The 12,292-nt window shown below is 38.9% G+C and overlaps 2 protein-coding genes across 17 annotated transcripts in view; one reads left to right on the top strand and one right to left on the bottom strand.

Moving 5' to 3' along the window:
• Window positions 1-12,292, bottom strand: part of LOC149580118 (1,4-dihydroxy-2-naphthoyl-CoA thioesterase 1-like) — a 216,101-nt gene that overhangs the window by 158,115 nt on the left and 45,694 nt on the right. The gene's annotated exons all lie outside the window — the stretch shown is intronic.
• Window positions 1-12,292, top strand: part of LOC149580119 (uncharacterized) — a 43,894-nt gene that overhangs the window by 25,361 nt on the left and 6,241 nt on the right. For 3 of the 8 annotated variants that reach the window (XR_016353229.1, XM_089789415.1, XM_089789405.1), the window contains exon 3: window positions 11,157-11,470. Coding sequence is in view for 7 of the 8 variants with exons in the window: in XM_089789415.1 (XP_089645541.1) it covers window positions 11,157-11,383 (227 nt within the window). In the remaining variant the exon portion in view is untranslated. Of the gene's footprint in view, window positions 1-7,743; window positions 8,007-11,156; window positions 11,471-12,292 lie in introns of those variants that run through there. The other 5 variants (XM_089789442.1, XM_089789424.1, XM_089789434.1 and 2 more) reach the window with 4 other exon arrangements.

The following is a 12,292-nucleotide window of genomic DNA, read 5'->3' as shown; positions in this document are numbered from 1 at the left end:
AGGCATTCCCCCTCCATAGTGGATGTCGTGAAGATTATTTTTGAAAAGTCAATCTCAGAACTAGTTTCAGCTAATATTAAGAATAATTCCTCACACATTCTATTTTCCAATTGGGATGATTCTACACTTAAAGTGTGGAATATATTTCTCTCCCACCCTTTCTTTCTATTAATGGTGCATCGAGAGGTCTTGATAGATCACAAGTCAAATGGTCCCCACCCAAATTTGGAGTTATCAAGGTTAATTTTGATGGGGCTTCGTATAGGAATCTGGGCAAGTCAGGTATTGGTACATGTTTGAGAAATCATCTTGGGGTTAAGATTGCCTAATATTCATCCCCCATCCCACAGGGTACGAACATGTAATGTTACCGTCATAAAATAAATTATTAATCAAACATTGTTAATGGGCCGATTGATTTAGTATATTTCGGACCCATTTTTATTTTTGTTTCCATATGTAGGTGTTGCCATCGGCTATCTTTGTACACCCTCAAAAAGGTTTCCCTAACGGATATTTAAGCACAGCTTGTAGGTAGTTGTTGGAATGCAATTTTAAATTATTTTCTTTCTACTGCGAATTCCTGTTGGAGTTCTCTGTTGTTCGTCATTTCAGAAGTGAAAGATCTTCTCTACTTGGCTCTCATAGTTTTGGTGGGGTTCAACTCTCACCCTTTTCCATCACTTGTAATACTTTGCTTGAATTTGGCAAATCAGAGCACCATCATATTGCAAATTGAAGAAATCATTGTGTTCAAATTGATCAACTCTCTTGTTCTAGGAAATTCAATCTCTTTGTTTCTCTACATAAAAATCTCTCTGTGGTCATACCATCCATACACTCTTTTCTGTATTCGTCTGCAACTTCCATACACCCCAGATCCGTACACCATCCCATACGGCCTCTTCCCGACATCAACCTCTAGTTGACCACAAGGCCACCAAGTCTACCGTACGGCCTTAGTACCCCCTCATACGGCCTACGTGTCACCTTCATCACATACCGTACAGCCTTCAAGTTACCATACGGCCCCCCAGTTTTGACCTATGGCCTCCATAGAAACCCTTTCCAAATACCATACGGCCTATCTAGGTTTCTCTATGCATGTTTGGTAAAGTGGATTCAGACTTTCGACAAGTACACACCCGAAAGAAATTATTTCTAAGGGAGTTGGACATTGGAACGTTATGGTGGTACCAGAGCTTCAATCCTGCTAACCTGTGGATAGTGAATGAGAGTTTATAGTCGGAAGAGAAGAAGATCCCATTCGGTTCATAGAATGGCGGCAGAACCAAAACCCACGGCTGTCGAACTCATAGTGCTACTAAGAGAACTTGCGAGGAATCAGGCATAGATCAATGATACTCAATGACTCATGGAAGAAACTCTCAAAAAATTGGTAGACAATAAAATATCCATTGAACAAAATGGTCGCAATGCAGAATTGGTGTCGAATAAAGGAAATCCTCATCCAACACACTAACGACCTTCCATGTCGTCTTTTCCCCCAGGGATGGAGGCACCACACGAAGGGAAGCAACCAACCTTTGAGGAATTTCAAGAACGGTTGAGAGAAGACTGGAAGAATGCGAATTTTGAAGAAAATATATCTTACAAAGACTACACAAATCTGAGAATGAGATATTCGGAAGGCAGAAACCGAGGATATTTTAACGATGATCTTAGAAGGAAGTTGAGTAAAGTAAATTTGTCTCCATTTGACGGATCCAGATCCATATCTATGCAAGCATGGGTAATGAAGGTTGATACTTACTTCCAGCTTAATCCTATGCCACAAAAAGAAGCAATTAAATTTGTAGCATTACACTCGGAGGGAGTAGTGCATGAATGGTGGCATCATGACACCATCACCCTAGGGCATGACCAAACAAATACCTATGCGGAATTCACTGAGAAATTGATAGATCAATTTGGTGGTAAAGATCTGGAACTTAATTTCAAAGAATTGGCACAACTAAAGCAAACTAGATCAGTTGACCAGTACATTACGGAATTTCAAAAACTCTCTGTTTTGGTCACAAACATTTCCGAAAGAAGATGGATAGTGTTTGTCATGGATAGACTGACTGAAGGGTTGGGTAAAAGGGTTCAATCCTGCCACCCTATTAGAGGTCATCAAGAAGTCTCAGAGTATGGCATCATCATCGATGTCATCCTCTCAAGGGTACTCACATTCCAAACCATCGGTGTTTCCGAGGGACAAAGATAATAAACCTCTGCCGAAGAAGCCATCATTGGACGAAGCTACCAAATACGAGCTCCGAAGGAAGAAACTATGTTTCAACTGCAAGGGACCGTGGGAACCTAGGTACAAATGCCTTGGGAAAGGAAAAATTCACTACATTGAAGTTGTGTCTAATGATGAGGACAACAGGAAGATCTACCCTCTGAAGACAACCATCCCCACAAGGACACCAAAATGATTAGTTTGAACCGTACAAAGAGAATTGCAGCATTAGTACAGTGCGGAGGAACTATCGCCTTAGCCGAGAGCCCAAGATGTACAATGTTTCATGTACGGGGAACCCTTCAAGGACAAAGGGTCATGGTGATGCTCGATAGCGAAGCCACTCTAAACTTCATAAACTCATCTTTGGTGAAACAAAGAGGTCTACCTACTGAGACGCACGCAGGATTCCAAGTCAAGGTCGCCGGAGGGACCCTTGTACCCTGTGCACACCTTGTTCCCCAACTCAATATCACCATGGTTAACCACATGGTGATAGAGGATTTCTTCATAGTGGACCTAGATGATATGGAGGTTATTCTAGGCATACATTGGATGGAGACACTTGATCAATATACTCAAAGCTTCAAACGAATGGACTTCACTTTTGTTGTCGATGGGAAGAAGGTTGTTCTCCGTGGAATGGCCAATGAGGGATCGAAGGAAGTTTCAACACATCGGATGGAGGTGATCTTTTAGCATGATGACATTGCTTGGGCTGCACACTACTTTGTTTTGGCAAAACCCATAAAAGGACAATGGACACCTCACCAAGATAACGATCTTCAAAATATCTTGAGTGCTCATGATGAAGTTTTTATGGACATTCCTCCTAGCATACCTCCCCATCGTGGGTTTGAACATACTATCAAGTTGGAAGCAAGCGCCAAGCTAGTCATAACCACACCCTACTACCATCCTAAAAAATTCAAAGATGAGATCGAAAAGACGATTCAAGAACTGCTTGAGAAAGGGTGGATTTGTCCCAGTTCTAGCCCTTTTGCATCATCTATAGTATTGGTTAAAAAGGATGAGATAATGCGTATGCGTGTGGACTACCATGCGTTGAACAAAAAGACAATTAAAAATAGATATCCTATTCCCAGGATGGATGAATTGTTGGACGAATTACATGGTGCGGTCTATTTTTCAAAAATAGATCTCTGCTCCAGATACCATCAGATCCGCAAGAGGGAAGAAGAGGTGGAGAAAACGGCTTTCCGTTGTCACTATGGGCATTATGAGTTCCTGGTCATGCCTTTCGGATTAATGAATGCACCTGCCACGTTCCAATCATGTATGAATCGCATTTTCCACAAACAATTGCGTAAGTACTTACTGGTATTCTTCGATGATATCCTTATTTATAAGAAGGCATGGGAAGGGCACCTTAAGCATGTGAATGAAGTCCTAGTAATCATGACGGCTCAGTCTTTGTTGACCAAGCGATCCAAGTGTGAATTTGGTATTACAAAAATATTGTACCTCGAGCATGTTGTTAGTAAATATGGAGTACAGGTTCATCAGGAGAAGATTCACGCTATCCTTGATTGGCCCCCCCCAAAATCGCTCTCTGAGTTGCGAGGTTTTTTTGGACTATGCAATTATTATTGGAGGTTTGTAATAGGATTCTCTCAACTCAGCGCATCATTAACAAATCTAACAAAAAAGGGGTTCCTTCAAATAGAATGAAAGGGCGCAACGCACTTTTGATAAGTTGAAAGAAGTAATGAGCACTTGTCGAGTACTCGCCTTAGTTGACTTCACTCAACCATTCATTCTGGAGTGTGACGCATCCGGAGAAGGCATTGTTGCGATACTAATGCAAGATCGACACTCCATAGCCTACGAGAGTCGAAGACTTTCACAAGAAAAGTGTCTATATTCCATTTATGACAAAGAGATGTTGGCCATCATTTATGCAATAACCAAGTTCCAACAATATCTGGTGGGTGCCAAGTTTGTCATCCATACTAATCATAATAGCTTGAGATATTTTCTAGAGCAATGGGACTTGAATGAAAGGCAACAAAAATGGGTAAGCAACATTCAGGCTTTTGATTTTGACATTGAGTATGTGAAGGGAAAGAACAAAGTGGTTACAGATGCTTTGTCCAGGAAACCCGCTATTTGCTTACTGACTCATATTTCAGCTGACTGGAAAGCACATTTGTTAGTGGAATATTCCAAAAACACATTTGCCTGTGAGCTAATGAATCGCAACAGTCAAGATGATTGGCACAAAGTGGTGAATGACATCATCTACTATAAGAATCGGATATACTTAGTGCCTGAATCCAAACTGAAGCTAGAAATCTTGAAGGAGGTACATGACTCACCCTTGGCTAGGCACCCAGGCTTCCTCAAAACTTATAGACAACTCAGGGAGAGGTTTTCATGGAAAGGTCATAAAGGAGATGTATTGTAGTATGTAAGAGAGTGTGCAATTTGCTAGCAAAACAAATCCGAACATACTCTACCCGTCGGGTTACTGTAACCCCTACCTATAATAGAACAGAAGTGGGAAAGTATCTTGATGGACTTCATTACTAGACTCCCTAAGGTGAACTGGAAGGACTGTAGCTTCGTGATAGTTGAAAGACTAACGAAGTATGCACATTTCTTCACCATCCCCTTAGATTTTCAGGCCGCACAGGTAGACGATCTATTTTTCAGAGAAGTTTTTTGTCTACACGGGTTACCCCAAAACATTGTTAGTGATCGGAATGGATGACTTATCAGTATCTTCTGGACAAAACTGTTTCGGTTGGTAGGAACAGAATCGTCGCCAAGTACTAGTTACCACCCTCAAACAAATGGATAGACGGAGATTGTGAACAAGTGGTTAGAAGGCTACCTTCAAAACTACATTTCGACATAACAACGGTCGTGGGTCAAATGGATGCACCTCAGGGAATACTGTTACAATACCACCTACCACAAGTCCATTAGAATGACAACCTTCAAAGCACTATACGAGTATGAAACCCTTTCATTCATCAACACAGTACTAGGTGATAGTCGCGAACCAAAGGTGAGGGATCGGCTTCTGGAGGGACAGGACATCCTGCGATGCTTGAAGGAAAACTTACAATGGGTGCAGAATCAACAAAAGATATATGTCGACACACACCGAATCGAGAGAAGTTTTGAAGTGGACGACTTAGTCTATCTCAGACTTCAGCCATACTAGCAGTCCTCATTGAAGGAAAAGGGAAAAGAAAAACTGAAGCCACAATTTTATGGCCCTTATCATGCAGTTTGTTGAATCAATGAAGTCACCTATGAGCTGGAACTTCTAGAGGGGAGCCGTATTCATAATGTTTTTCAAGTCTCCTACCTTAAGAAAGTTGTGGGACAGAACATCACAGTAGCTACAAACCTTCCGCCGCTCAATAAAGAAGGGAAGCTCATATTGGAACCGGCTAAGATCATTGAAGTATGTGAGAAGACCCTGCAAAACTGCATGAAGGAATATTTGGTACGCTAGAGGCACTTACTGTTGGACGACGCAACGTGGGAAGACAAGCACATTCTACAACATCCGACATTGCAATTGCTTGAGGACAAGCAAAATTTGGGACAAGAGGACTGTAATGTTCCCATCATAAAATAAATTATTCATCAATATTGTTAATGGGTCGATTGATTTAGTATATTTTAGATTTTTACTTTTGTTTCCATAGGTAGGTGTTGTCATCTTTGTACACCCTTGGAAAGGTTTCCCTAACGGGTATTTAAGCACGGCTTATAAGTAGTTGTTGGTATGCGATTTTGGATTATTTTCTTTGTACTGCGAATTCCTATTGGAGTTCTCTGTTATTCACTATTTCGAAAGTGAAAGATCTTCCCTATTTGGCTCTCACAGTTTTAGTGGGATTCAACCCTCATCCTATTTCGTCACTTGTAACACTTTGCTCAGATCTGGCAAATCGAAGCACCATCATATTGCGAATTGAAGAAATAATTGTGTTCAAATTGATCAACTCTCTTGTTCAATGAAATTCAATCTCTTTGTTTATTAGCATTAAAATCTCTCTGTGGTAATACCATCCATACACTCCTTTCTCCACTCGTCTGCAACCTCCATACACCCCAGATCCATACACCATCCCATACGGCCTCTTCCCAATATCAACCTCCGAGCATACGTATTTTGCACCCCCTCCCCTCGTACAGCTTGTCTATCACCTTCATCACTTACCGTACGGCCTCCCAGTTTTGACGTATGAACTCCACAGCAACCCCTTCTAGATACCATACTGCCTATCTAGGTTTCCCTGTGCACATTTGGAAGCGGATTCGGGCATTCGACAAGTATACACATGAAGGAAATTGTTTCTAAGGGTTAGTTGGACATCAGAACATTACAAAATAATGTGGCCAAACCCTTTGCATTATTACAGGAGTTAGTGATTGTCAGTTCTTTGGGATGTACTTGAATCCATGTGAAGGTGATTCCTTGATTTATATTCATGCCTACATTAATAGGAAAATCATTAACCGGAATTTGGCATATATCTAAAAAAAAAAATTTGAGGCTTATTCATTCCTTTAAATCATGCTCAATTTCCCATATATACTGGGAAGGCAATTTGGTTGCTGATTATCTTTCAAACCTAGGATGTGATGAGGTAATGATAGTGGATCATGACATGGATAAGGTACTTAGTTTTCATTCCACGCTAGTGGCTATTATTCTTGATGAACAAGCTAGGACTTGATTGGCCATATGTATATATCATTCGTTCTGTTGGAATGCAATGTTGGGCATATGCATACATTCTTTTTGGTGCTTTCTAGATTTGACCGAGATGGCTATTTTGGTGTTGTGGTCAATTTTGGTAGATATGCCAGTTTTGATAGTTATTTTTTAGATTACATATTCGTTGGTTTTTAATGACATTTTTAGGGATTTTGTATGTTTGCTAATTGGCCAATTTGTATGATGTCACATTGGCCTAAGTTTTGGGCTATAGTGTCTCATATTGAGGATTCTAAATAAATGAATATATTGTAATGGGGCTGAGAAGCAAGGTTTTCTTCCTAGTTCTTTCCCCGTGGAGCCTTTGAACTAAGTCTTTAATAATTAAATATATATAGTAGCATCGTCTACTTTTGCCTTCTAAAAAAAAGAATGTTACTGCGTGCAAATCAATAATTATTTCTGATCTGATCCCTGATCACTAATATAAGGCCCCTTTTGCTTATAGATTTCCTTGCTTGATTCTATCCCTCCCTCCAAGGAAATCTATTTCATTTTATATCTTCATATCTCAATGAACAGATGCAATATTAATCGTTACCTTAGGAGATCATTTTAGTCATTGATTTTAAGAAAACATATCATTTGTTTGTTCATTATTAAAATTTTAATGATTATTGTAACATCCCAAAATTTTGATTTTCTTTTAAATAATCTTACAGCTGTTGCAATGGTTAGTTAAAACTCTCAGATGTCATGATCTTGTGAAGTGTAAGTTATGTATGTGAAAATGACTTGTTAGTTGTTCATTGTTATTTCAACTAAAAATGAATGTTTATTTTTTAAGAAAAACGTTAGTGGTGGTTAGCCATTGCGACACTTATTGTTGTTTTTTTTTTTTTTTTTTTTTTTTTTATTTAAAATGAAGGAACGTGTTATTATTGTGGAAATATGCAATTTTGTTGCAGAAGCAGACGAAGGGGGGAAAGCATTGCTAAACGGGATTCAAGGAATTGAGCACCAAAACAAAAAGGTCCATCAACAGATTATCAAGTATGAGCTCTAACCAGCTTGATGAAGGATTTAACGACTAGATGACACAAAATGTACCTTGGACAATCATGAGCCACCCAGTTAGTTTTTAAAATGAGTAAACATTTAAATAACTATGGGCAAGAGAGATGTTACCTTCTTTTGATTTTATTGTGACATTAAGTTGTCGACAATATAGGAATCTATATATTGATACCATGGTATTTTAACGCTTATAATTGCACCTACATGTATGGCTATATGTACGTACATGTGTGTGTATAAATAATATATAATGAACCACATGATTTAAATTACATATGCATATGTATATATACATAGGCATAGATGTATGTACAATGATAGGTGACATCAAATAACATGATGCCTATATATAAATATGTCCTATATACGCATCAACCTTGAGTTATTACAATTATTTGTCTCTCATCGAGTTTATAATGTGGAGATATTGGCACCACCTTATCTGTCACAATTTTCCTTTATAAATTTATTTTAAAGATGCATGTGGAGTTACTTTTCCTCGATCATGCCTCGCGACTTCCCTTTCTTGTAATAGAGGGAGCGTACAGTTTATATAGAAGCATTCCGCTACGAATGGTTTTTATATATTCACACTTGTCTGTTCATAATCTTAGTAACTCTAAATTTGGGCAGAGGTACATACGCTGCATTTATTTTGACCTTTCTTCTTGTTGCTTATGCGGCACTGATAAGCCATCATTCTACTTCATTTTTCGCACTGTCAAATTGCAAAAAAATCAACGTTCGCTCAAGTTCCATAAGCAAGCAAGGTTAAGACTAAGTCCTGGGTGATGTTTCTACGATCACCACATTAGAATCAAATTTCATGTCATGCTATCCTTTGCCAACACTCCTTTTTTATATGCATTATGCCCATTTCTCCTTTTTAGACTTACCAATGTTATGAATGCTCATACTGATATCATGAATTCACAACCCATGGATTTCGGACACCAATATTATTCAAAGGCATGATTAATGAGATTGTGTGAGCTATGCTTTTTCTTTTCCCACTCTATTTTCCATATCGAGTGATGGATGTCATACAGACCCAATCAACTGTCCTTTATTTTTTTGCTTAACAAGCACCACCAAGTGTTTATGGTGTGTAATAAATATATATGTACATAGAGCTTGTCTTGATATTTACTCAAAAGGTTTTCCTTGTACAATGGTATAGTACATATACCATTGAGATAAGAAATAGTCTCGAGAAGAGAATTTCTGGTTACAATAACAGAGATGTAAATGTATATACTAAAACCTTCCAGGATACACCCCTGACCTGGATGGTCAAGTATGAATGGGTGAGGAGGAGAGTTACCCCTGCAAGAATAACATAAATGTCAAATCAAGAACAATTAACAAACCAAAACTATGCATGTTGGGTCAGCTCATGATTGTCCAAAAGTATGTATGTTTCAATTGTCAAGTTTAGCTATGGGTGATTGGGCTTATACACTGCCCATCTAAATCCTTGTTGTATTTGATCACCAGAGGCCTGGTGCTAGCTGACAAAGGGGAGGTTAATGGAGGATATCCATTGCCTTGTTAGCTACTTAGATGACACTCTAGCATCTGGATGCTCGGATGGTAGGACCATGGTGCCCCAAGCCTAACCCCAAGGTAAGGAGGGTCTTTCTTGTTAGAGATTGTGTGGGGATGCGTTAAGTTTTGTGGTTGGGAGGTTAAGCAAACGCATCCTGCTGCAAGTATCTTGCTGTTCGCTGCGGGTTCCATGGAAGGCCGTGATCTTTTGCAGACGTGGGAACCTAACTCTCCTGGGCCTCTATAAGTCTCCACCTTTGCTACTGTTGCATGGGTTTTGGACTCCATTTCTGCCTCATCTCTGCTACATTTAAACACCAAAAAACCTCAACTCGTGGCACAAAATGCACTCAGTAAGCATTGTTTTACCTTAGCATAAAAAAAACGAAAATGATTTACTTTCTTTTCTTCTTTCTTCTTCTCAGAGACATTTATAGGCGCATGACTTGAGGTTTATAGGATGTCAAACATGATAAGTCAAAATCTGTCAGCATTACATGTCCATCACTCTGAATCAACACATTTTCTGGTTTTAAATCTCCATAAATTATGCCTTGACAATGCAGATATTCAAGGGCAACTACTACTTCTGCAGCATAGAATCTTACTACATCTTCTTGAAGAGCCTTTGTAGGTTGTCTGTCAATCAGCATAAAGAGCTCCCCACCAGGGCAATAATCTGTTACTAGGCATATATGTGTTTCTGTCTGGAAAGAGGCATAAAGAGTAGGAACGAATGGGTGATCCACCATGTCAAGAATCTCTCTTTCTGTGCAAACTCGATGAACCTTATTGCGGTTCAATACCATCGTTTTATCCATAGTTTTCATCGCAAATAAGTCACCACCATTATGTAATTCCACTAGATGGACACTGTAGCTGCTCATTTCTTTTCTAGGCCTTCTGTATACCTGCCTAGCTTTCCATATTCGAACTTGTTCTGGTTTCGGTTCTTTGTTTGCTGCTAGTAAGGGCTTTGTTCCAAGATTATAAAGAAAAGTATCACTGCTTCCTGTTGTTATGAATTTTACTTTACTCCTCATCTTTTCTTGACTGTTGTATCAGGGCTTACATTGAGAGTATTAGAAAATTTATTGTTGGAAGTGTAAGAACAGTCATAACCGATTCTGCATTTGTTTAACTCTAATCTATTTGTAACAAAAATACTTGAAAAGGCAACCTGCACGTCCTTCTCTGATATCTGCAGTGCATAACAATATTCTCCTTTGTTACTATTCTATCCTAAGATTTTATAAAAGAGTATTCCACGAGGTTCGAGCACAGGCTCGTGACACTTAGAAATTACCTATTTGTGATGTGAATCTGAACATGTAGAGTACTGCTTTTTGAGATCAATATGCTTATGCTTGATTATGATGAAAGGCTTCATATCAGATAAATAATATGTCCCTTTAACATTATATTTTCTGATTTTTTACATTAAAGCATTCAGAATTTATTCTACTGTTTTTACACGTATTCAGAATAGGAATTATATAGCATGCGTGGGTACCAAGTTGGTGATAACCAGTCATTGCTTAGATCGTTTAAGATCTAACCCCATTGCTTTTCATGCAGGACGAGGACGAACATCACGGAGCTATCAAGCCGAGAGCTGGACCAGGAGCGGCAACAAAGATCGAATAACCAGTCAAAGGCTGAAAGGCAATGACTGGTTACCTCTGACTCTACTCTCCTATGCTATTTTTTTATTTTTTTTCAATATGTGTAGAAGTAGTAGTCAGACTCACGGCTTGTTTGAGATTTCCATTTCGAGCATTTTCATATTCATTCATTTTATGTAAATATCAGTTGTATTTCAAAAAATGAAAATACAAGGACATTTATATTCTTTTGGTACATGATGAATAACATTCATGCACTTTTGATTACTTGCTCTTATACAAAATTTTTACAAGTGTGCAAAATTTTAATAACAACAATCATAAGATTTACATCCAATATGCCCAACTGTAAGGCCTTCCGAGTTATGGCCAAATACAAAGCAATTACAGTAACAATTTTACAAGACCTCAAAAGATTCAACTCCTAGCTAGCCCAGATCCACAATCTGGTGGGAAACCCCAAGAAGGATCTAAACTTATGCTCACAAGCCACCAAGCAACCTTCTTGTTTTCCAAGCCCACACTTAACTACTAGCTCTGCCAAACTTCGCTCCTCTCAGCTACTCCATGTTGAACTCCATGCTTCAATGAATGACTCTAGACTTCACAAGACGCTCTACTTATACTAAACCAAGCCACGAGTTGGCCTAGAAAATTACATTAAATAAACACTCATATATTAAATAAACCCTCAAGCCACAAGTCGACTTGGCAATAGACTTTAAATACACAAAATAACTAAATACTTAAGACAAGACTAAATAACTAAATACTTAAGACAAGACCCAAGTTTACAATGCATAACTAACTCATATGACAACAACAAAGTACATGTCCTTAGGCATAGGTCCACGTGCCATCCAACAATCGAAATCCAAGAGCGCATAAACCAACTAGCTCAAATTGAAGCTCACGAAAACAATCTTCAAAGTCTGTCTACGAAATCAGGAACACGTTACCAACAACCACAAAAATGGCTCTAACTCCAACACAATAATTCCAATCTTTATGCGCAGTTATACCAAGGTTCCCCAACATGCCTCGAACACATCCCCAATTGCGTGAACCATAAGTCCACTCATCAATGCA

The sequence above is a fragment of the Cupressus sempervirens genome, chromosome 1 (assembly GCF_028749045.1).
Source record: "Cupressus sempervirens isolate cs-2001-9-10 chromosome 1, ASM2874904v1, whole genome shotgun sequence".
NCBI lineage: Eukaryota > Viridiplantae > Streptophyta > Pinopsida > Cupressales > Cupressaceae > Cupressus > Cupressus sempervirens.
This window is presented reverse-complemented; position numbering and strand designations above follow the sequence as displayed.